This window comes from Myxine glutinosa, chromosome 5 (genome assembly GCF_964187855.1).
Source record: "Myxine glutinosa chromosome 5, kmMyxGlut1.1, whole genome shotgun sequence".
NCBI classification, from domain to species: domain Eukaryota; kingdom Metazoa; phylum Chordata; class Myxini; order Myxiniformes; family Myxinidae; genus Myxine; species Myxine glutinosa.
This window is the reverse complement of record NC_136265.1, coordinates 200,234,164-200,259,108: the sequence shown is the minus strand read 5'-3', so window position 1 is coordinate 200,259,108 and position 24,945 is coordinate 200,234,164. Positions and strand designations below refer to the sequence as shown.

General features: G+C 46.1%; 1 protein-coding gene across 1 annotated transcript in view; it reads right to left on the bottom strand.

Annotated features, from left to right (window-relative positions):
* Nucleotides 1–24,945, bottom strand: part of RBM34 (RNA binding motif protein 34) — a 67,323-nt gene that overhangs the window by 4,920 nt on the left and 37,458 nt on the right. Inside the window, exons 7-9 of the mRNA XM_068115064.2 lie at nucleotides 20,865–20,948; nucleotides 19,677–19,740; nucleotides 10,072–10,114 (exon numbers count right to left, since the gene is read on the bottom strand). Of these exons, the coding sequence (XP_067971165.2) occupies nucleotides 10,072–10,114; nucleotides 19,677–19,740; nucleotides 20,865–20,948 (191 nt within the window). The remainder of the gene's footprint in view (nucleotides 1–10,071; nucleotides 10,115–19,676; nucleotides 19,741–20,864; nucleotides 20,949–24,945) is intronic.

Below are 24,945 nucleotides of genomic sequence, written 5' to 3'. Positions count from 1 at the left end.
TCGATGGATGTGCGGAGTATCGTTGAGAGAGAGGAAGACAAATGATGAATTGCGAAAAATGATGGGAATGGAGCCTGTGATTGATGTTGTGAAGAGGAACAGGTTGAGGTGGTTTGGTCATGTGTTGAGGAAGGATGAAAGTGACTGGTTGAGAAGAGTGATGGAAATGAATGTAGAAGGAAGTAGAGGACGGGGAAGACCGAGAAAGACGCTAAAGATGGTGGAAGAAGAAATGCGGGCAAGGGGGTTAACAAGGAGAGATGCAGAAAATAGGGCAAGATGGAGAAGATTGTCATGGGGACCGCAAGGCTAACCCCCGCTCTAGCAGGGAAAATGGCCTTAAAATGCATGTTGTTGTTGTTGTTGGACAAGCACAATGAGCGAGAGGTATGCACACTCATTCTAAGCCGACTAGCCTGGGTTTGAATCCCGACCCAACTATAAACCGTCATCCCGGTGTTTCACAGGCAGAGTGAGTCATCAATGTGTGTGCCGTCCCTCAGATGGACGTTAAACTTGGCATCACATCTGCTGGATTTCCACCCACCCCCTCACACCCTCCTTATCTCCTCTTCACTCTTCCCTCCCCCCTCGTTATCCTCACTCCCCCCCCCCCTCACCCCACTCCTCCTTCCCCTCTCTCCCTTGTTCCCACTTCCCTCCTTCGTACCACCCTCCAGTATATAGCGACATGTGGTGAGGCTTCGCTCTATGTCTCTCACTCCTCCTCATCATCCTCCTTTCCCCCCCCCCCACCCCTTCCCTTCTCCCCTTTCCCTTCCCTCCTCTTTCTCCACCTTTCTCTTCATATTCCCGTCACGAAGCAACTCAGTGTTACCAGGTAACGCTGAGTACCTATGCTAGTACCTATGCCAGGCAATCTTTCTTGCTCCTCATTCCTCCCCACACCCATCGTTTGTCCAAGCGTCCCTCCATCTTGGCATTGAAATCTGCTGTTGTTTCCCTCCTCCCTCTCCTGTTCCTTTTGTCCTCTTATGTCTGATCTGTTTTGTGTACTCGTATTGACTCTTCCACGAGTCTTGACTAGATATACAAAAACCAAAAAAATCTGTTTGTATACTCATACTTTTGTTTAAGTTCTGTTTGTATACTATACTCCGCCACCGAAGGTGGATGGAGGTTATGTTTTTACCCTCGTCTGTCTGTGAACAGGATATCTCAAAACGTTGTGGACGGATTCGGACGAAATTTGGACAGGTTGGGTGTGTGACAAGGAAGAATTGATTCAATTTTGGTGAAGATTCGAATCCGGATCTGGATCAGAGAATTGTTTAAGTGATTCTTCACCATTGAGTGAGAGGGCCAAAACCCACATATAGCATAACCACCTTTAGAGGCCATTTTTCCCCGCAAGCGGGGGTTGGCCTTTTTCGGGAACCGTGGTTGTTGTTGTTTTTTGATCCCCTTTTTGAAGCAATGTTTTACGGCCGGATGCCCTTCCTGACGCCAACCCTTTTTGCCGCCTTTAACGACAAGCAGGGAATTACCAGTGAACTGGTACTCAATTTGCCGACCTCGGAAGGATGACAGGCTGAGTCAACCCCCCTGGCGTTAATTCAGCGATCGACCGCGATTCGAACCCAGGATCCTAGGATCCTAAGCCGGCACCCTAGCCGCTAGCCCAACACCAGGGTTTCACATATAGCATGATATCTTTAAAAAGGTACAGATGGATTCGGATGAAGCTTGCTGAACAGGTTGGGTGTGTGACAAGAACAAATCGATTCAGCGTTGCTGAAGATTCGAATCCGGATCTGAAAATGACCAAAAAATATTTTTTTAAGTGATTCTTCACCATTGAGTGAATAATTGGGCCAAAAACGACATAGAGCATATTTCAAAGGGTTGTGGACGACTTACGACAAAACTTAGTGGATAAGTTGGGTAAGTGACAAGAACAAGCCAATTAGATTTTGGTTTAGGTCCAGATCCAGATATGACCTATCAGTGGGATACAAACGTAAATTGTTCAGCATGGCGAAGTTATACTCTCTACCGAGTGCTATTCTAGTTATTGTTGTGAACGTTACATTTATAAAATAGGCCCATGGGGGACTGACGATTATTTCCTCCATGGTTTCTGAGAAGATTTTAAAATAAATTACCTGAATTTTAGGCAAAACCCCCTTTTCAGCCTCTCATAGGGGGTGGATCCGGACGGGGAGCACAACCCCATGAGACCTTACTCTCCTGATGCATTGTACCAGATTTGGTCCGTATCACTCATGTAGTTGTGGAGACGTTGTAATTTTAAAATGAATGTATTCAGCAAATATGTTTGGCTTTTCGGAGAGTAGCTCCTGGTGTTGTACCGGCATGGCCATGAAAACCGGCCCGGGTTAATTATAGATCGGCTTTGACTGATGATAAAGCCTTTCAACAAACCGTTCTAAAACCCCAATAAAACGTCGAATTTTTACCAGATATTTTTGAGCCTTCACCCTCGAGCATAAAACAAGGGCAAAGCTACTTCGGGAAAAATCCGTCTTTTTCAGCTAATAGGTCATCCGTTATTTGGTTATCTGGCATAATAGTTTGTCCACATACTGCCACACTGGAGGATTTTGGAACTGCCAGCAAGATTATTTGTGTTCTACAGTGTTCAAGTGTATAATTTAAAAATAAAACGAGAACGACACTCTTCGACATCGACCGATACGCCTCCACCCACATCATTACATCATCATAATACTTGTACAAAGTTTGATTTAAATCCCTTCAGCTATTCTCAAGTATCACATTTTTACCTGACATGACCTCTGACCTGTCACCTCTTGACCCCATAATCTAATCAGTTCATCTTTGCATCACGATGCATGCTTGTACAAAGTTTGACTTAGATCCCTTCAGCCATTCTAAAGTTATCACCCTAACGAAAACCTATCACATACGCATGGACGGACAACCCGAAAACAATGCTTCTCGTGACTTCGTCAGCGGATAAATAAAAAACCTGGAAGTTTACCACCGTTGATGCACCGTCTTTTACTCCACCTTATTTAACACGTTAAATTAGCTCTTCATGCCTGTTGTTTGTGTCCTTCATGACATCCCTAAAAACAGTAAGTTTCCTGTTTGGAATTATTTTTAATTTTGTTTGACTGCCAGACAAACAATTGCCTTACACCTCTGTGTGCATGCTCACTCGGGACGAAATTCGTACAATTTGCCAAATTCAGGGGATCAGTCCCCGGCGGGCATGTCGCAGCACAAAAAGTATGCATTTTCACAAAAAAAAAAAGTACAAGACGATCCTTGAAAGACTTGAACCGATGTAAAGCCTTCTTTGGAGATGTATGTCCTGTAACCCATTATCTTATACAAAAGCCCCGTTTTGTCAGCATTGAAAACCTGTCAGGGGCATAACCATTTTCTGCTATAACTCCACAAAGTTGGGCTTGAACCAATGATGGGTATGATAGACTCGTTCACATGATACTCCTGGCCGACCGACCACACTCATCCCACCACTCAACATGTCTAATATCACGATTTTCTCTGCTAATATCATAACCTTAAGGGATTTCTCCACTGTGTTACTACTTGTACAGGCTGGACATTTCTGTGCCATACTGTATTTAAGGGAACGGCGTGGCTAAATAACGTTGAATTAAAGTAATCTCCTGGGCATGAGCTCACTCGACCGCGGTGCTATGCAGACAGAAAACAGCGCAGGTCATAGAATATGACAGTAGAGGTCACCTCTTTGAACGACGCGGTCACATTGCCACGTTAAAACCCAGGTGTAGTCAAGTTTTATGTGCATTCGGGAAATGAGCATCACATTTATTCCCAAGTATAACAAGCATTCTGAGTATTGCGCTGCAATACATGTCCCCTACCGGCAGTCTGTCGTCCGGAAAACTGTTGGGGAAATTACCAAAGTTCAAAGTGCCATAACTTTGTCAAAAATGATCGAAATGTCATGAAGTTCGAACTTGATCTGTAACTTATCATGAGGAAACCATGTACCAAGTTTGAAATCATTAGCATTAAGAGTTTAGAAAAAAAGTCCGGAAAACTGTTCTTTGCGTGACGGACTGACAGACGGAAGGACGGAGTGCAAACCGATAGTCCCCTCCGGTGTACACCGGTAGGGGACTAATAAACAAATCCATGCAGTGAAGACCTGTGTTGAAAGAGGGTGTACGGTCCTGCTCAACTACAGATGCATGTTCCGAATCATGTTGCGATTACTGTTCTAGTGTTTAAAATATAAAATGAAGTAGTTCCCCGATCACAGATGGACATTTATAGATAGACAGACAGAACCAATTGCTTAACCCCTCTTTGGGTGTAGGGTTAAAAAATAAAAATAAAAATCAGTGCTGTACCGACACAAGAATGGGCATATACAGTCACATGAAAAAGTAAGTACACCCCATGTAAAGTTTTGACTTTTTCAACATATTTCAACATACAGCTATTTGATCTTCATTTCAACCATAGACTCCTTTCGAGAAGGACTGGAACGTCCCATGCTCGGGGTTTGTAACTTGAGTCTGAAGGATTAACTTAAGTCCTGGGCTAAAATGACTTCTAGAAGGGCTAGAGACACGATCTCGGGGTCAAAATATGGGTTTTTGAGGACGGCGAGTTCAATAGCGACATTTTCAACACCACCCGGGGTCATCTTCAAGGTCAAAAGGTCATATTTCAAGGTCAAATCAGTGAATTTTGGCAATTTCTGCCCGTTTTTTGTGTCAAACTCATAAACGGTGAGAGATGGCTGATTATAATAAGAGGCAAGTTTGTAGAGCTGTCCAAATTTAATATATATTGTCATATATCGTATTACACAAACATACAGCAAATACACATTCGAATAATAACAATGCACCGTTTTTCAATAATATTTTGTAAAAAATGTCTATTACAACTATGTCTATCACTAGTTGGAGAGCTATCGCTAGTTGGAGCTTTTCTTGCCTCCTGAGGCATCCCACAGCCTTTTCTTTGTCACTGACATCGAGGACATGAGCTTTCAATAGAATGTTAGCTAAAGTAGTACATGCTGCATTATTACTAGCTAAAGGTGCATCTACAAAGGATAACAGCTCAGCAAAATGAAAGCGGCAACGCATTTTAGTCATGCCATGCAAATTATAGGCATTATGTACAAAGAAGACGGTTGACATAGTCGGCACACTCAGTCCACCTCTATTCAAATTATCTAGGAACTCAGATGACACCTCGTTACCATCTTCATCATCCATGATCTCCTCCATACTGGTGCTATCACCATATTTATGAACAAGGTATCCGGCCAAATAAACAACTTTATGCTTAAGGGCATCATCAGACCTCAAGAGTTCCTGAGTGTCATGAGGAGTGATCTCGTCAACGAGTTCACTTCGCTCATCTGGATTTATGGAAGTACCACAATTCTTGTCGCAAACAAGCACACGAGAACTAGATTCTGGCATAATGTCATGCTTAACGAGTGTCTGCAAATTTGCAATTTTAGCTGCAGCCATAATGTCAACTACGTCAATGTAGAAGTTTCCACCGCATCTTTGCCTGGCTTGGCCGAAAAACATTTCCAAGGCTTCATCCGCGAATATAGCAGGAAGAACGTAGTCAAAGTCTTTCTCTGCCAGAAGCAATTTGGCAGCATCCACATTATTACATGGGGACACAGTGAAGGCTTCAGCAGTTTGCCGAGTTAGCTTCAGCTTACGACCACCACCTCCTTGCCATGCACAGGTAGATATAATTTGGCAGGCCTCCTCCAGCCGAGTGAAACTTGTACAGTCTGCTGTCCAAGGCTGTCTGGATTCGTCGCGCAGATGGATAGCTGAGAAACGGTCTTTCACATTCATCATCTTGAACCACTCACTCATTGTCTGGATGAGAATGATGGTGCCTTCGCTGATGCCCAGTGAATCCTTGAAGGTCTTTAAGGCAGCGACAGTCTTGTCATTGAACACCTGACAGCTTGACAGCTTGAAGGTGCTTGGGGAAAACAGCGGTGTGCGTCAGCTTGGTTAAGCGAATAGGAGTAGCTCGGTCGATCTCATAAAGCTTCCGAATATCACTCCAGTAAGCTTTGTACTCATTGCCATGTACGACAAATGAGAGTGTCTGGCCATCAACAGTAATCCAGTTGTTGCGACATTTTTGAAGATGTGCACGTAGTCATACACTAAGAACATAGATTTCTCTTGAATCGATAGCACTTGACAACTTCCCGGTCCTCCAAGTTTTGAATAAACACTGCGATTGGTATTGCAATTGTCACATATCAAATAAATCACAGTACCGCCAGCACCAACTACAGGTGAGGCAGCTTCTGAAAGAGAAGAGAAACATATTATTTTGCTGATTTCCGATATTAAATGTGAAATATCACAATTAATTTTAAAATAAATAATAAATTAATACACAAATCAAAAAAATTAAAAACAAAATTGTTTAAAAATAAAGTTGCCAAATGGAAAAAAATAATGTATATTCAAATCATTTTTTCGAGGGAAACTAATCTGTTATAATACAGACTATTATATTTTATTTATTTATTATTTTATTACATAAATTACATGTCATATGTCAATTTCATTCCAATCCATCCAATAGTAAAGTGCTGTGGTATTTACATAGAAAACGAGGCATTCATAGAAAACGAGATAGAAAATGGGAACTCAGACTCAAGTTACAAACCCCGAGGTCGTGACGTTCCAGTCCTTCTCTAAAGGAGTCTATGATTTCAACAATATTGATAGATAAAGGTGATATAATATAACAAATATCATGAAACATTTACATTTTGTTGTCCATTGTATAATTTAAATAAACATAAATGCAAATTTCGCATGTGGAAAAAGTAAGTACACCCCTACATATATCACTACTTCAAATACCTAAAATTAGAATCAGGTGCACCAGCTCAGGTGCAAATGATTAGAACATCGTCAGAGAGGATCTTGGACGAACCTGTCTTATTTAAACCTCAGACATTTAGTTTGGTTTGCTCTTTGTTGTTGAAGTGTGCGGCATCACCATGCCTAGATCAAAAGAGCTCTCTGAGGCCTTCAGAAAGAAGGTTATAGATGCCTACGAGTCTGGGAAGGGATTTAAAAAGATCTCCAAACAATTTGAAATCAATCATTCGACTGTCCGGAAGATCATCTGCAAGTGGAGAAGATTCCAAACAACTGCCAACTTGTTCAGGCCAGGCCACCCCAGCAAGTTCAGCCCGAGAGCAGACCTCAAGATGCTGAAAGAAGTCTCTAAGAACCACAGAATGTCATCACGGGACCTACAGGTAGCTCTTGCCACTGTTGATGTCAAAGTGCACGCGTCTACCATTGGAAAGAGGCTGCACAAATTTGATCTACATGGGAGGTGTGCCAGGAGGAAACCTTTGCTGTCCAGAAAGAACATCAGGGCAAGACTAAAGTTTGCCAATGAACACCTCGGCAAAGACCAGCACTTCTGGAACAATGTGCTCTGGACAGATGAGTCAAAGGTAGAGATATTTGGCCACAGTACCAGAAGACATGTTTGGCAAAAACCAAAGACAGCATTTGACCACAAGAACCTGATACCAACTGTAAAGCATGGTGGTGGAAATATTATGGTTTGGGGCAGCTTTGCTGAATCAGGGCTTGGGCAGCTCACCATCATAGAATCCACTATGAATTCTTCATTGTACCAGAGGGTGCTTGAGGATAATGTGCGGCCATCTGTCGGAAAGTTGAAGCTCAACCGAAGGTGGACCTTGCAACATGACAATGACCCTTAACATACCAGTAAATCCACCAAGGAATGGCTGAAAAGAAAGAAATGGAGGGTTCTGGAATGGCCAAGTCAAAGCCCGGATCTAAATACCATCGAGATGTTGTGGGGGGATTTGAAACGAGCTGTGCATGCAAGAAACCCCCTCAAACATCGCACAGCTGAAATAATTCTGCATGGAGCAGTGGGCAAAAAATTTTCCCAGTCGATGTCAGAGACTGGAAGACAGTTATAAGAAACGCCTACTTGTGGTTGTTTCTGCCAAAGGGGGCAATACCACCTATTAGAGCCAAGGATGAACTTACTTTTTCCGGTGTGTACCCCGGTTTAGAATAGCTAACCCTAACAACCCGTATCCCTGTGTGCCGTAAGAGGCGACTCAAAGGGTTGGCGTCAGGAAGGGCATCCGGCCATAAAAACATTGCCTCAAAAATAAAACCATGACAATTTGGAGAAGATTGTCATGGGGACCGCAAGGCTAACCCCCGCTCTTGCAGGGAAAATGGCCTTAAAATGCCTGTTGTTGTTGTTGTTGTTGTTGTGATGTACTTACTTTTTCCACATGCGAAATTTGCATTTGTGTTTATTTAAATTATACAATGGACTACAAAATGTAAATGTTTTATGATATTTGTGATATTATATCACCTTTATCTATCAATATTGTTGAAATTAAGATCAAGTTGCTGTATGTTGAAATATGTTGAAAAAGTCAAAACTTTACATGGGGTGTACTTACTTTTTCACGTGACTGTACCTGTTATTAAAATGGACTCATCTACTATCAGAAGGTCGTTTATCTAAAGTGGTCTCCAATGGGCGAGTTGTTGGCAAAAAGGCCTTTCGGCATAAAGGTAACAAAGCCATGAGACTGAAACATGTCCATGAACATCACAGTTGGAATCCGAATCAGTGTGGTAAGATATTTTGAAGTGACAAGTCTAATTTTAATTTTTTTAAATAATAATAATAATAATAATATATAATCTAGTGTTGTTGGATTAATGCGGAGGTCAAAGTCATAATAAAATAATTAAAATGCTCATATTTTACACTTCAAATCACACAATATAACAACTTGATTAAAATTTGAATGAGATGCAGTGCCAATTCAAGAAGATATCGGAGGTTTGAAGGAAGAACCACTCAAACAAAAAAATCCTTTTGAGGGTACATGCAAACCCTGTACACCTTAGAAATTTCACTGTACATTATACTGTTCACAGTCATATGCACTTCATCAATAAAACCGTCAATATTTTCAACACACTTGGGGTAAAAAAAACAAAAACTGACCAACATTTGCCAAAGATTTGGCATGGATGCCATGACGAGGTGTTTATTAGATCGTTAATTTTCGTCATAACGTTTTTCTAAAAACATCACGCATTTCACAGACTTGCAAAGTGATGAAAACAAAAACTATTAAACATGCAAGGCCAAGGGCTAAATGTATTTTGGCATTTGAGAAACTTCTTCATTTTAGTTAGATCATTATCAGAATTGGAGAAAGTCGGGAGTAGCCGGGAGTAGCCGTCCCACTGAGCATCATCCCCATGTTAATGAGAACTGAATCATAATGATCGATGATAAGTTGATGAGAACCTTGTATTCAAAGGCTAAACGTACCATACGAATACAATTATTATGATTTGACACTGTATTTATGGCACTCATTAAATACTAACCACAATAGCAATAGGGCATTGTTACGGTTTTGTACGTGTCGAGTGTTTTGTCTGTTCCGGGCTTTGTAATGGTTTTGTCTGTGTCGAGTGTTTTGTCTGTTCCGGGCTTTGTTACGGTTTTGTCTGCGTCAAGCGTTTTGTCTGTTCCGGGCTTTGTTATGGTTTTGTCTGTGTCGAGTGTTTTTGGCCACGTTGGGCTTTGTAATGGTTTTTATCCAAGCTGAGCTTTGTTAAGGTTTTTGTCCATGCTGAGCTTTGTTGTGGTTTTTGGCCATGCTGAGCTTTGTTGTGTTTTTTGTCCATGCTGAGCTTTGTTGCGGTTTTTATCCACGCTGAGCTTTGTTACGGTTTTTATCCACGCTGAGCTTTGTTACGGTTTTTATCCACGCTGAGTTTTGTTACGGTTTTTGTCCATGCTGAACTTTGTTAAGGTTTTTGTCCACGCTGAGCTTTGTTACGGTTTTTATCCACGCTGAGTTTTGTTACGGTTTTTGTCCATGACAAGCTTCGCTCACCAGAAAGATGGCAAACTATTAACTCATAATTTACGAAAATCAAGTAGTTTATTTTGTTACTGAAGGTGGTGAAAGAAAGTTAAGTGGATCTTTTTTTTTTTCAGACGTACCATAAGGCAGGTTTCCAACAAAAATAGATCGTTTGTGGTCGTGCTGAAAAGAGAGAAAAGTCAACATTTACAACAGAAAAGTCAACAGTCAACATTTTTTGCGTTTCAGGCCAAATATTTGATTTATGACTTGATGAATCTGAAATTGGTAATCTGCAATTTTTACAAGCAGTTGGTGAACAAGCAGATCAATCACTGCAGTAAGATCAAACTTCAACAGGAAATGTAAAAGACAGCAAAGGGATCATCTATATATTGTCCTGTCCGTAGCCAGTGAAGACCATCATTGGACGAATAGCCGGACGGTCTTTACTCCCAAGGCGACTGCCTGGCGGTTAGTTTGTCATGCGCGGATGGAAGGAAACAAAGCACTTACATGATGAAAGCACACGGGTTAAATCCGAAATCTACAACAGTGAATTCAACAAATAATGATTTAATGGAAATAAATCAAGGAATAGAAATCAAAGGTTAGGTAAACTAAAATTCTCTACTATGAGACGTCTCCACTCAGTCGCAAACACAAACACACAGGGGAAAATGAAATAAAATAAAATGTTTCTTTCAGATGGCGAGCACTCAGCTGTCTCCAATGGGTCAGACAGACAGACAGAGAGACGGAGAGAGACGGAGAGACGGAGAGAGACAGAGAGACAGAGAGAGAGACAGACAGAGAGAGAGACAGACAGACAGACAGACAGAGAGAGAGAGAGAGAGAGACAGAGAGAGAGAGAGAGAGAGAGAGAGAGAGAGAGAGAGAGAGGTGGTGATTGTCGACGTTCAAAGCCTCCATAGCGCCACAAAATGGCGGTGGCGCCGTGTGTCGAAAACTCCCAGGCGCGAAGCAAGCAGCCAAGATGGCCTCCTTTGAGATTCCCCCTCCTCGTCCTTGTGGCGAACAACGTGGCCTCAAGCCCACCACAGGCCCATCAGTCACAGAAACATTGCCAACGCAGTCTAAAGCTCCTTGGGGAGACCAACACAACCAGCGCACAAATCGCAAGATGGCGCCCTTCTTCCCCGAACCAAACCCAGCGAGAGAGATGGATGCACTCCTCCTCTTCTCTCTAGAAGCTTCTCACTCTCATGCTATCCCCGACTAATTGCAAAGCACTTTCTTTCACGCTGATGGTCGTTGAAGCTCGATGCCACAGTGCGGGAAGCGCACAAGATGGTTGCGGAGTCGCGCCCCACCGCGCCACAAACGTGAGGCGAGTTGTGAGGGCGGTCCTCTTTCGTATCCCTCTGATGTCCGGGGAAGCACAACGCGGACCCCAGTCTACCACGAGCCCAACGTTGACCGAAACCCCCTCAATCCTGCCGACTCGGCAAAAGCGTTCCTCACAGGCGCACACAAAAGAATAAGCAGCTGCTCCACCAATGTCCGTTTCTCTCTCTCTCTCCTTCTCGAATCTTCTCGAAACGTCACCCCGACCAATCGCCGAGCTCTGTTGAATCACCCCATGTCCTCTTGACAAATGACAAACTTTGGGGGCGTGGCCTGCCGGCTCCACTCTTTTGGAGGCGTTGCTTAATCCGATCGGCTATGTTATGGGTTCTGGCGGCGTGCAGTGGACGGTTATTGTTGTTTAATGGGGGCTTGGCATGGCTGAGTGTTCATCAAGACGAAGCTTACTTGCCAATCAGCAATGTCCAGGTGCTGTCGGAGGTTGTGGTGGTTTAATGGAGGTTTTGCATGTCCGGTCACAAAGTGAATATCACGTACTGGGGAAAACTAATCTTAATCCCTACCTAGTTAGCACAGCTTCACCCCTCGTGTGAAGACACGTAAACAATCTTAAGTTACAGTTACCATAATTAAGTACATCGAGATTTCTCCTATGCGTCCACAGTCCATGCTACAACTAAACAATCCTATCTTTACTATGGGATTCCTCCATCTACCCCCACAAACGTAACAATATTATACATGCAAAAATGGTAAAATTATTGACACTCCTCTCACGCCCATCTTGAGCTGACAGGGTGGCCTTGAGGTACACACACTCGCCTCTAAGCTGTCTAGCCTGGTTTTGAATCCCGATCCCACTATAAACTGTCCTCCAGATGTTTCACAGGCTGGGTGATTCATCAATGTGTGTGCCAATCTCTTTGTGACCGTTCAACTTGGCGTCCCGTCTGCCGGCATTCGTTAGTGGACGTCAAATATCCCACGGTGTCCTTCGCGAAAAGTAGGCAAGCTATCACCGGTACCATGAACAAATTCTAAATTCCTGCCCTAAATAGCAGAGGGGCATTGCATAAGTGGCACAGCTACGCCCTCAGCCAATGCCTTGGTTCTGCATACACAACACAACAACACCCATCTCACATCGGAATGGCAATCCGACTAGGATTGTGCCCCCTAGCCAATGGAAAACTGCCTCGGCAACCCTATGCGTCTTTAGACGTGAAAAGAATGGCTCTTCTTCTCAGGCCCGTTCCCGTTGTCAACCAACCACACACCCAATCCTCACTTACTCACTCATATATAGTCACGTGAAAAAGTAAGTACACCCCATGTAAAGATTTGACTTTTTCAACATATTTTAACATGCAGCTATTCGATCTTCATTTCAACAATATTGATAGATAAAGGTGATATAATATAACAAATATCATGAAACATTTACATTTTGTAGTCCATTGTATAATTTAAATAAACATAAATGCAAATTTCGCATGTGGAAAAAGTAAGTACACCCTTGGCTCTAATAGGTGGTATAGCCCCCTTTGGCAGAAACAACCTGAAGTAGGCGTTTCTTATAACTGTCTACCAGTCTCTGACATCGACTGGGAGAAATTTTTGCCCACTCCTCCATGCAGAATTCTTTCAGCTGTGCAATGTTTGAGGGATTTCTTGCATGCACAGTGTAGTGAAATTATACCAAGGTGAACCCAGGGTGTGCTCGCTTCAAAAGGGGCGCCTATAAGACCCGGGACTACCGGGGCGCCCGTACACTCCAGCGGCACTCACTGTGACATAGTCCTGTAGTTTGAATGGTATGTACGCCCCTAAATGCTGCGCTGATTGTTCTCTCTATTGGAATCGACCCTGGCCCATGAAATACTCTGATTTTAATGCCTGTTGCATGAATGTATTTTTACAGGATGTTACTTCAGATCTAAATGATATTAAACCTACCCAAAGGTCAAGTCGTGTCTGAGCTTGATTTTCACGACATTTAATATCATTTAGATCGCCGGAATGGCTGACCACAAGATGATCGTGGTACCGATTCTCGGAGCCGACTCTCAAGCTGAGGGATCGGGATCGGAGTTCACTCACTGGCTCAAAACGCTGGAGAATTACTTTGCTGCTCACGAAACAGAGCCCACCGCTGCGATGAAGCTGTCCGTGTTACAGTCGAAGGTCCATCACTCCGTTTTCCGGAGCCTTGCTCGATTTGTGACGCACGCTACGGCACTGGCCGAGCTGAAGCGCCTATACGTAAAAACACGGAGCGCTGTGCACGGCCAGCATCAACTCTCCCAGCGGCGACAACAACCATCTGAATCGGTCGATCGCTACGCGCAGGAGTTGCGCTACCTGTTGGCGGACTGCGTGCAGGACGTGCGGACCCACGAGCAAGTGCAGGACGACTTGCTCCGAGATTCATTCATCTCCGGAATTAATTCTGGAGTCTTGAGGCTCCGACTCTTGGAGGTCGCGGAGCTGACATTCACGGAGGCTCTACGACTGGCACGCGTCTATACGGATGCCCGAGAACAATCCACCGCTTATGATCGCCCACGAGTCGTGGCGGGGACCTCGCAACTCGCGCGACCGGAGAGGGGTACCGCCGAGGATATGGCGGAGGACCCGACCACCACGGCCGAGTCTCCCGGTGCTTCTGAAGCGGACTCCGCTTCCGGCCTAACTGCTGCCGCCGCTGCCCGGCCACGGCCTGACCGGTATGCAAAATGTTATTTTTGTGGGAATCGGCAGCACCCTCGATCTGAATGCCCGGCTCGGGAGGCCACATGCCACCTGTGCTCCACCAAGGGCCATTTTGCAAAGGTCTGCAGGAAGGCCGCTCGGGGCACGCGTCCCCGCGCGACCTTGAATGGGCTCATCGCGGAGCCAACGGATCGAGCGCCGGACGGGGCGCCTCACTCGGCTTTGATGAGCCGCCCTCCTTCTCGCGGGCCTCTGGCTGCACGCCCGACAATGGTGAGATACACCGGGCCGCCGAAACAAATGGCGCGAATGCGACCGGCCGCAGCGCGACCGACCTTGACTGGCGTTCGAACGCCTACTTCAAACAAGCGACATGCTCCTGCTTTGGAAACTCCTCTCGATGTGCAGCAAACGCAGCACGTGACTCGAGCCCCATCTGACGGCGGCTCTTACGAATTACATGCATCCACTTTGGCATATGAATCTGCAGACGGCAGAGATCCTTCTCACGTGACTCGAGCGCCATCTGACGGCGGCTCTTACGAATTACATGCATCCACTTTGGCATATGAATCTGCAGACGGCAGAGATCCTTCTCACGTGACTCGAGCGCCATCTGACGGCGGCTCTTACGAATTACATGCACCCACTTTGGCATATGAATCTGCAGACGGCAGAGATCCTTCTCACGTGACTCGAGCGCCATCTGGCGGCGGCTCTTACGACCTACACACACCCACTCTGGCAAATGAAACTGCTGATGAGCCAACTATGCGCTTGTCATGGGGTTTCTCCCCGGGCTGCCCGAATGACCGGCAAACTGCAACCGGCGTGGGAACGTCCTCTGACAGTGGGCATTACGACGTCAATGCTCCTACTGAGGCCCAACCTGCCGACGCTGCCCGAAGGATTGCAGCCGGCGTGGGATCCACCCGCGAGGCGCGATCTTCTCGCCCGGCCGGTACAATACCTGCCGGGTCTGCCGGCCTTGCACAGGCCATCATTCCACTCACGATTGCGGGCGTTTTTGCGCAAGCTTTGATTGACACGGGGTCTACGGATAGTTTTATCGATCAGCGACTAGTGCATCAACATGGGTGGCCGGTTCTCGGGACAACCCGCCGGATCTTCATGGCCTCTCAGGGACTTCGGTTGAGCACAAAAGGGGCGTGTCGATTGACACTTGTGATAAAGGGACGCACGTTCTCGGACGTGTATCTCATGGTATTACCTGCATTATGTGCTGACGTTCTGTTGGGACTTGATTTCCTTAAGCGGCATGGACGTTTGGAAATAGACTTCGGTGGGCCGGACACGCTTGCTGTGTGCGCCCTCGCTCAAATGGACATGGAGCCTCTCTCGCTGTTCCCCAACCTGACCACTGATTGTACCCCTGTAGCCGTCAAATCGCGGCGCTACTCTCGCGCAGATGCGCAATTCATTGCGGAAGAAACGGCCCTGCTCTTAAAGGACGGTATTATAGAACCCAGTAGGTCACCGTGGCGGGCCCAAGTCTTAGTGGTGCGGAGTGAGGCCCACCGCCGGCGCATGGTAATTGACTATTCGCAGACGATTAATCGTTTTACACAGCTGGATGCCTACCCCTTACCGGGGATGGATGCCCTGGTACGCCAGGTGGCCCTGTATTCCGTTTATAGCACTCTCGATCTGCGTAGTGCGTATCATCAGGTCCCCATCTCTAGGGCTGATCGCGTCTTTACAGCCTTTGAATCGGGTCAGCGGTTGTACCAGTTCACTAGACTTCCCTTTGGGGTAACTAACGGAGTCGCTTGCTTTCAGAGGGCTATGGATGACCTCGTTGCGAAGGACAACTTGACCGATGTCTTTGTCTATCTGGACAATCTTACGGTTTGTGGGTATGACCAGGAGCATCACGACGCTAATCTGAAACGCTTCCTCGAGGTCGCGCGGAAATATCGCCTAACCATGAATGCGGCTAAGTGTCATTACTCTCTACGCACGGTAGACCTTTTGGGGTACACCGTGACCCATGGCTACGGCTCTCCGGATAAGGAGCGTCTGCGCCCTTTGCTCGAGATGGCTCCGCCTAGCGATCGGGCTTCGCTGAAACGCGCTCTTGGGCTGTTCGCCCACTATTCAAAGTGGGTGCAAAATTTCTCCGCGAAGCTCCGCCCCCTCGTGGCCTGCGACACATTCCCCATGGGCCCGGCCACCATGGCGGCCTTCGAGGGCCTTAAAGCCGACATCGCTGGCGCTGCTGTCGCGATGATTGACGAGAGTGCCTCTTTCGTTTTGGAGAGTGATGCCTCAGATCATGCGATAGCGGCGACACTCTCCCAAGGGGGACGCCCTGTGGCTTTCTTCTCGCGGACTCTCACCTCCGCCGAGCGGAGGCATTCGTCTGTCGAAAAGGAAGCGTACGCGATCGTCGAATCAATTCGGCGATGGCGGCCGTATCTGCTTGGGCGGTGTTTCCAAATCGTCACGGACCAACAAAGCGTTGCGTTTATGTACGACACCTTACATGCTCAGCGCATTAAGAATGAGAAAATCACCTGTTGGCGTATCGAACTCGCCGACTTCTGCTACACCATCAAATACCGCCCGGGGAAGGATAACCTGGTCGCCGACGCCTTATCGAGGCCGGCCACTTGCGCGGGGGTTGTCACTTTGGAGGGGCTGCACACTTTGCACGGCAGTATGTGTCATCCCGGGGTAACGCGTTTCGCGCATTTTGTGCGCGAGGGAAATCTGCCGTACTCGATTGCGGACATCCGCCGCATCTGCCGTGATTGCGCGATCTGTGCGGAACTCAAACCGCGTTTTTACAACCCACCTATGGGGACACTCGTTAGGGCTACTAGACCGTGGGAGCGCTTGGCGATGGACTTCAAAGGGCCGCTGCCAATGTCGAGCAACTGTCGCTATCTGCTCACTCTCGTCGATGAGTATTCACGATTCCCCTTTGCTTACACGTGTGGGGATATGTCGGCTGCCACGGTTATTCGGTGCCTGCAGAATTTGTTTTCTATGTTCGGGTATCCGGCCTACGTGCATACCGACCGGGGTGCGGTGTTCCTGTCCCAGGAGGTGAGGGGCTACTTGCTCCAGCATAATGTCGCTTCGAGCTACACCACCCCGTACCGGCCCCAAGCGAATGGGCAGATCGAACGTTTTAATGGGATTATATGGAGGGCCGTCATGCTAAGCCTTCGGACCCTCGGCCGAGGCCTCGATAAATGGGCGTGGTCGCTACCTGCCGCTCTAAACTCGATCCGGGCTCTCCTATGTACTGCCACCAACCAGACTCCTCACGAACGACTGTTCCACCACCCTAGAAGCTCTGGCAGTATCCAATCTTTACCCAGCTGGCTCGCTGAACCGGGGCCCGCCTATCTCAAATGAGCGGTTCGCGCTAGCAAGTACGACCCCCTTGTTGACAAGGTGCAGGTCCTCCAGGCTAATCCCGAGCATGCTCGCGTGTTAACGGCGGACGGCCGCGAGTCTACTGTCTCCGTACGCCATCTCGCCCCATGTGGGGTCGACGACGACAGGGATATCGACGAACCCGTCTACGAGTCTATGGACTCTACTGAAGCTTCCCCTACGGAACTACCACCGCTACTTCCGTCGTCCCCCACGCCCGTGCCCGAAGGCGCTGGGGCGCCCCCTCCGACACCCACCTCCGGCGGCTATTCCGACGCGGGGGACTCCGGGCTTGGAGACGCCGTACCCGGGCGATTCCGAACACGGACTGGCAGGGAAGTTCGCCGCCCCGACCGCTACGGGTGGACCGACTGATGTGGATTGACGTAACCCATTCAATTATTGCTGACGCTTGCTTGCAACCTGCCGAGCGGCAGTATAGTTCTAACGGCGGGGAGAATGTAGTGAAATTATACCAAGGTGAACCCAGGGTGTGCTCGCTTCAAAAGGGGCGTCTATAAGACCCGGGACTACCGGGGCGCCCGTACACTCCAGCGGCACTCACTGTGACATAGTCCTGTAGTTTGAATGGTATGTACGCCCCTAAATGCTGCGCTGATTGTTCTCTCTATTGGAATCGACCCTTGCCCATGAAATACTCTGATTTTAATGCCTGTTGCATGAATGTATTTTTACAGGATGTTACTTCAGATCTAAATGATATTAAACCTACCCAGAGGTCAAGTCGTGTCTGAGCTTGATTTTCACGACACACAGCTCGTTTCAAATCCCCCCACAACATCTCGATGGGATTTAGATCCGGGCTTTGACTTGACCAATCCAGAACCCTCCATTTCTTTCTTTTCAGCCATTCCTTGGTTGATTTACTGGTATGTTTAGGGTCATTGTCATGTTGCAAGGTCCACCTTCGGTTGAGCTTCAACTTTCCGACAGATGGCCTCACCTTATTCTCAAGCACCCTCTGGTACAATGAAGAATTCATAGTGGATTCTATGATGGTGAGCTGACCAGGCACTGATGCAGCAAAGCTGCCCCAAACCATAATATTTCCACCACCATGCTTTACAGTTGGTATCAGGTTCTTGTGGTCAAATGCTGTCTTTGGTTTTCATGTGCCATGAATGTCTGCTGGTACTGTGGCCAAATAGCTCTACCTTTGACTCATCTGTCCAGAGCACATTGTTCCAGAAGTGCTGGTCTTTGCCTATGTGTTCATTGGCAAACTTTAGTCTTGCCCTGATGTTCTTTCTGGGCAGCAAAGGTTTCCTCCTGGCACACCTCCCATGTAGATCAAATTTGTGCAGCCTCTTTCTAATGGTAGACACGTGCACTTTGACATCAACAGTGGCAAGAGCTACCTGTAGGTCCCGTGATGACATTCTGGGGTTCTTAGAGACTTCTTTCAGCATCTTGCGGTCTGCTCTCGGGCTGAACTTGCTGGGGCGGCCTGGCCTGAACAAGTTGGCAGTTGATTGGAATCTTCTCCACTTGTAGATGATCTTCCGGACAGTCGAATGATTGATTTCAAATTGTTTGGAGATCTTTTTAAATCCCTTCCCAGACTCGTAGGCATCTATAACCTTCTTTCTGAAGGCCTCAGAGAGCTCTTTTGATCTAGGCATGGTGACGCCGCACACTTCAACAACAAAGAGCAAACCAAACTAAATGTCTGAGGTTTAAATAAGACAGGTTCCTCCAAGATCCTCTCTAACGATGTTTTAATCATTTGCACCTGAGCTGGTGCACCTGATTCGAATTTTAGGTATTTGAAGTAGTGATAAATGTAGGGGTGTACTTACTTTTTCCACATGCGAAATTTGCATTTATGTTTATTTGAATTATACAATGGACTACAAAATGTAAATGTTTCATGATATTTGTTATATTATATCACCTTTATCTAACAATATTGTTGAAATGAAGATCAAATAGCTGCATGTTGAAATATGTTGAAAAAGTCAAAACTTTATTTACATGGGGTGTACTTACTTTTTCGCGTGACTGTATGTCCCTTCCCTTCTCTCTCCTCCATCTCCTCCATCAAATGGCCTCAAATCCACAAAACAAAACTACACACCCAAAGAAAAGGAAACGCAAAAATAATTACAAAGGAACATTGACAAAAAGCATTGAAATGCAAACTTTAATTTGAACTCAAACTGCAAGGTCAGCTAAGAAGGTAGGGGCAACGTTGATGCTTGCATATCCCTGTGTGGAATGTTAATTTCCAACCCATAATGCAGTCGTGTTCATGCATTAAAAAGCCTGCACCAACCTGTTTCTCTCCGAGGGCCGAGTCAACTCGGATGTGAAAGCCATCCTGGATTTCTGCACCATTCCTGCAAATTAAAATGACCAGATTTACCACTTCCAACCAGTGCCACAGCAAAAATCCAACACGCATAGAAGTTCTCCGACAAATGCGTAAATAATGCAAAGTTCTGTCGCTCAAGCTTTTGGGTCTCACTATCTGCCATGATCTTTCTTGGGAAAACCACATTTCCAAGCTGGCCTCCAAAGCCAGTCGCCGACTGGGCATCCTCCGTCGTGCGAAGTCCTTCCTCGGCACACCTGAGCTCCTCGCCACATACAAGGCTTTCATCCGCAGCTCAATGGAATACTGTTCTCCCCTCTGGGCTGGTGCTCCTGCCTCACACCTGGCTCGGCTTCACGCTGTTGAATCCAAAGCTTTCAAAATCATTGGAATCTCCCGCGATGAAGCTATCTCTGAGGGCCTTTCACTCACTCACCGAAGGCAGGTAGGGGGTCTTTCTGTCTTCTACCGACTCCTCTCCGGCCTTGCTCCCCCAGCTCTCTCTGTGCTCTGTCCCCCAAATATTCCTACAGGTCGCACAAGATCTGCCAGCAACCCTCTGATGGTTAAACTGCCGAAATCTCGGCTCTCTGCTCACCTTCACTCTTTCATTCCTCTTTTCTCCCGCCTCTGGAACAAACTCCCACACTCCCTTCAATCCCTCTCCTCCCTCCAGGTCTTTAAAACAGCTGTTCACCACCATCTCTTATCTTCCCCCATCCAAAACCTTGATCTTTTCTACCCCCACTAATTCACCCCAGATCCACCTTGTTTGAAATTCCAACTTCTTTCCTGGAAATCCTGGCAGTGTCCATATGTTTATACCTCTCCCACCCCCCCCCCCCCCCTTCACATGCCTCCTCCCCAAAGCCCTCTCCCTCCCACAGATCTCTCGATGTCTCCATGTCTCTCGGTCCCTGCTCTCAAATGTTGTGTTTGTGTCCTTCCCCCTCTCTCCCCATCTTGTCTACCGCTCCCGATGTTATTTGTTTTATGTGTCTGTTTGTCTTTCTGTGTGATTAATGTTCGCTCTTTCACGAGCCTCGATCTTGTATACAAAAAAAAAAAAAAAAAAAAAAAAAAAAAAAAAACTGTAGAATCCATCATGCTGTGCAGCACAGGCAAAAAAAAGAAGAAGAAGTTACGCACCTTTGAAGCGCTTCTGAGACCGACTGCTGTTCCCGAAACACCACGTACGCATTAATGTTGCTCCTTTTTGGGTGCACCTTACGTCTTCGTGGATGGCGAGGAAAGGGAATGGAAGACAAGTGGGAAAAGGGATGGGATGAGCATCCAGACCTTTCAGGAGCAGAGACGGTCAATAAGTTGTTCCCTGTCCTGTGCTATATCCAGTGTCCTGTACGTTGTGGGCCGGATGAAAGAGCAGGAAACGTAAGACAAAAAAAAAAAAAAAAAAACTCGACTGGGTGTTGGATGAAGGGGATAGGTTGTACAGCTGAGATCATAGGTGAAATATTTGTTGTGCCCTGGCTTTCCTTCAAAGAAATACAAATTTGTTAGAGTCTTGTGAAAACATCTTAGATCAGTGGTGCATGCCTGCCAAACTCAGAAGAAAGAAATGCTAATGTTTGCCACAAAAGATTCATCAGTTCTCGCTCTGTGGAAAAAAAAAAACCCCGCAATGTCGGCATACTTTGTTACGATACATGACAATATTTCACGATAACGCATGCTAAAGAGTACCTCCTTGCTTACAATCCATAATTTTTAGTCACAGGGTATTTGCACAGAAAACTTGGAAAACCCACATGCAATTGTTTGCTTTCACACCCGCAAATGCCTATGCATACTCATGCAAATACATACATATGCATACAAAGGGGGCAGGGGGAGATGCATACTCAGTGTCCTGTGACCTTTTTTTAATGCTATGCTTGAAATCTGACACGATTTGACTGGCATTTTTAATCCACCACATGAGGAAGGCTTCCCTCAACATGATTAAAATCTGAACAGATCCACAAATAGGACTATTTTTTCAGTGAACTTTTTGAGAGCAAAAAGGGATTAAAGTGCATAAGGCGATCACGTGACTATTTCAGGTTATGATTTGTAAACAAGTGCATATTCAACTACAACGGCACTCAGTAGTTTATGTTTTGTATACCATTGATAGGCCAGATCGAGATTCGGACCTGAACCAAAATCAAATCGGCTTATTATTGTCGCCTAACCAACTCATCCCCCAAGTTTAGCCATAACTCGTCCATAACTTCTTTTTTTTTACCTCTGCCACCAAAGGTGGATTGAGGTTACGTTTTCACCCCTGTCTGTTTGTCTGTCCGTTTGTCTGTGAATAAAATATCTCAAAGTTGTGGACGGATTCGGACGAAATTTGGCAGAGATGTAGCGTATGTGACAAGGACGAAATTATTAGATTTTGGTGAAGATCCAGATTCGGATCCAGTTACTATAATTTTTTAAGTGATTCTTCACCATTGGGAGATAGGGCCAAAACCGATACATAGCAGGATATCTCAAAAAGTTGTGGATGGATTTGGACGAAACTTGGTGGAGAAAAACCGGGTTGGGTGTGTGACGAGGAAGAATTGGTTCAATTTTGGTGAAGATCTGAATATGGATTCGGATACAAGAATTATTTAATTTTCTAAGTGATTCTTCTAAGATTTTAAGATTAAGATTCTTCTAAGAAGATTAAGACTTCTAAGATTAAGATTCTTCTAATAAAATTCTTCTAAGATTCTAAGCCTGGTGTTGGCTTAGCGGCTAGGGTGCCAGCTTCGGATCCTAGGATCCTGTGTTCGAATCCCGGTCGATCGCTGAATTAACGCCAGGGGCGTTGACTCAGCCTGTCATCCTTCCGAGGTCGGCTAATTGAGTACCAGTTCACTGGTAATTCCCTATTTGTCGTAAAAAGGCGACAAACAGGTTTGGCGGCAGGAAGGGCATCCGGCCGTAAAACATTGCTTCAAAAAGGGGACCAACAACAACAAACAACAACAACCACGGTGCCCGAAAAAGGCCAATCCCCGCTTTGTGGGGAAAATGGCCTCTAAAGGTGTTTTTTTTTTTTTTTTTTTTTTTCCCCCAATGGTGAAGAATCACTTAGAAATTAAATAATTCTCATATCCGAGATATCGTTTTTGTATAGTCTCATAGTTTTTGGCCCTATCTCCCAATGGTGAAGAATCACTTACAAAATTCTAGTACCGAATCCGGATCTTCACCAAAATCTAATAATTTCGTCCTTGTCAAGTTCACTACCTCTCTGCCAAATTTCATCCAAATCCATCCACATCTTTTTGAGATATCTTGTTCACAGACAAACAAACAGCCAAACAAACAAAGACAGACAGACAGACAAATAGACAGGGGGTGAAACATAATCTCCATCCACCTTTGTTGGCAGAGGTAACAAAAAAACAAAAAAACAACGTGTGTAACACGATTAATTTCAATATATTTGCTACAGTCGAGGTTTTCAAATGTTTCACTCAATCGGTTGTAGTCTGTGAATTTGTTTACTTATCAGTGAATAATTCAGCGATTCTGAGCTATCAATAATTCCATTATCAATACATTTTCGTGGATTGAGGCTCAGAAATTGTCATCATGATTTTGGGGCGTTTAGCAATTCTTACAACTTTTTCGCAACAGTTTGGGGATGCCTGGAGATGGGATTTCCAGGTGGAAAACTTCTTTGGAGATAATGACTTTCCCAGTACCTCCTTGTATCTGGAATAAAGACATAAAAGCAGCAGAGTGCATGAAGGTGAACCAGGGAAATAATTTGTAAAGTACTCCCAAGAAAGGCATGACGGGTCAGAGGAGACGGCTTGAAAAAAAAATAGATGTTATAGCATTTGTGCATTTTTTAAAATGTATCCAATTAAAGTGACAGCTTCAGCAGCAGGAAAACATGTAGTGAGGATGATTGGTTGAAATAAGTAAATAATACTTCAAGCACAATCTACAGGTTATGCACACAAAAGCATAGAGTTTTGTCGACTTAAGCCACTCACCCCTTTGTGTACTATGTCGATAGCCCCCAAACATATTGTTATGTCGGTTGGGTAGGCATATATAGATTTAGGTAGATCTGAATAGGTATCATGCTCTGGTTGTCGTGGGTATCTAGAACCATCTCGATGTAAATAAGTGGAGGACTTGTCTAGCCCGGATGTCAGATGTGTCCCCGCAGCGAGGGGGCGGGGCATGTTAAGGAGTTGTAGGGAATATGTTAATTCCCCTGTGTCGTTCCCTCTGTGGTCATCCCTGTGTCTCTTATGGCAACACACATAGACAAGTAGATAAGGAATCCATTCCCATTAGCACACACATTAATTAACCCCCCTCTGCCACAATAACCATAAAACCCACCGGAAGCCAGTTCGGGGCACCGCCGATGCAGCTACATCAGCCACATCACCAGCTGGCATTGCAACACTCATCGATCAGGTAGGCTGAGGCAACGCCCACCTTGCGATGGGTTGACACCAAGGGTTTTGATGGAAAGATGACATCACTGGAAGGGAGGGCCAATCAGCACGCAGCTGAAGCCCAGGGACAATAAGGAGACAGCTGATTGGCCAAGGGTGATTTATAAAAGTGGAGAGAAGCTGACATTTTCCCCTTCTCATGCTGGATCCCAGAGCGAGCTGTCACATTTTGGCTGTCAGATCGATCTCCCCTTCGTGCTCTCGTTTTGACTGTCATCTTGCGCTGGGACTTTTTGCTTGCCCTCGAGCTCTTCTCTTCCTTGTGCGGCGATCTTCCCTCCTCCTCTTGCTGCCTTCCTGACGCTGTCCTCTGCCCTTGGCTCGTGTCGTGTCATGTCCCTCGTTCCGGACCTCGCGAGGGAACGATACCAGGACAGTGTGCTCCGGGCAGCGATTGGAGACGCCACTGGGAGACGTGCCGAGTTTTTGCAGATGGAGAGTGGCAGTTTTTTTGCCAGGCAGGGACGACGCGTGGACGAGCGCTGCTTACCGCTGAAACAGCGGGCCGGGGTGGGCGAGAAGACGGTGAGGCCTAGCGGCGCGTGGAACCGAGTGGACTGCGGCCTTCTCCCCACGTGGGAACGGGGGGCCTGGACGATTTTGGGCAAGGTTCAAGCCACTCGCAGTTAAGTGCACAATAATCCCACACTATTTATTTCATTCCAGTTTCTTTCAGCCCTTCGTGTGTGCGTTGAAGTCTGGTGTGGGGGACGTACCAATTTTGAATAGTTATTTGAGCGTCGCGTTTT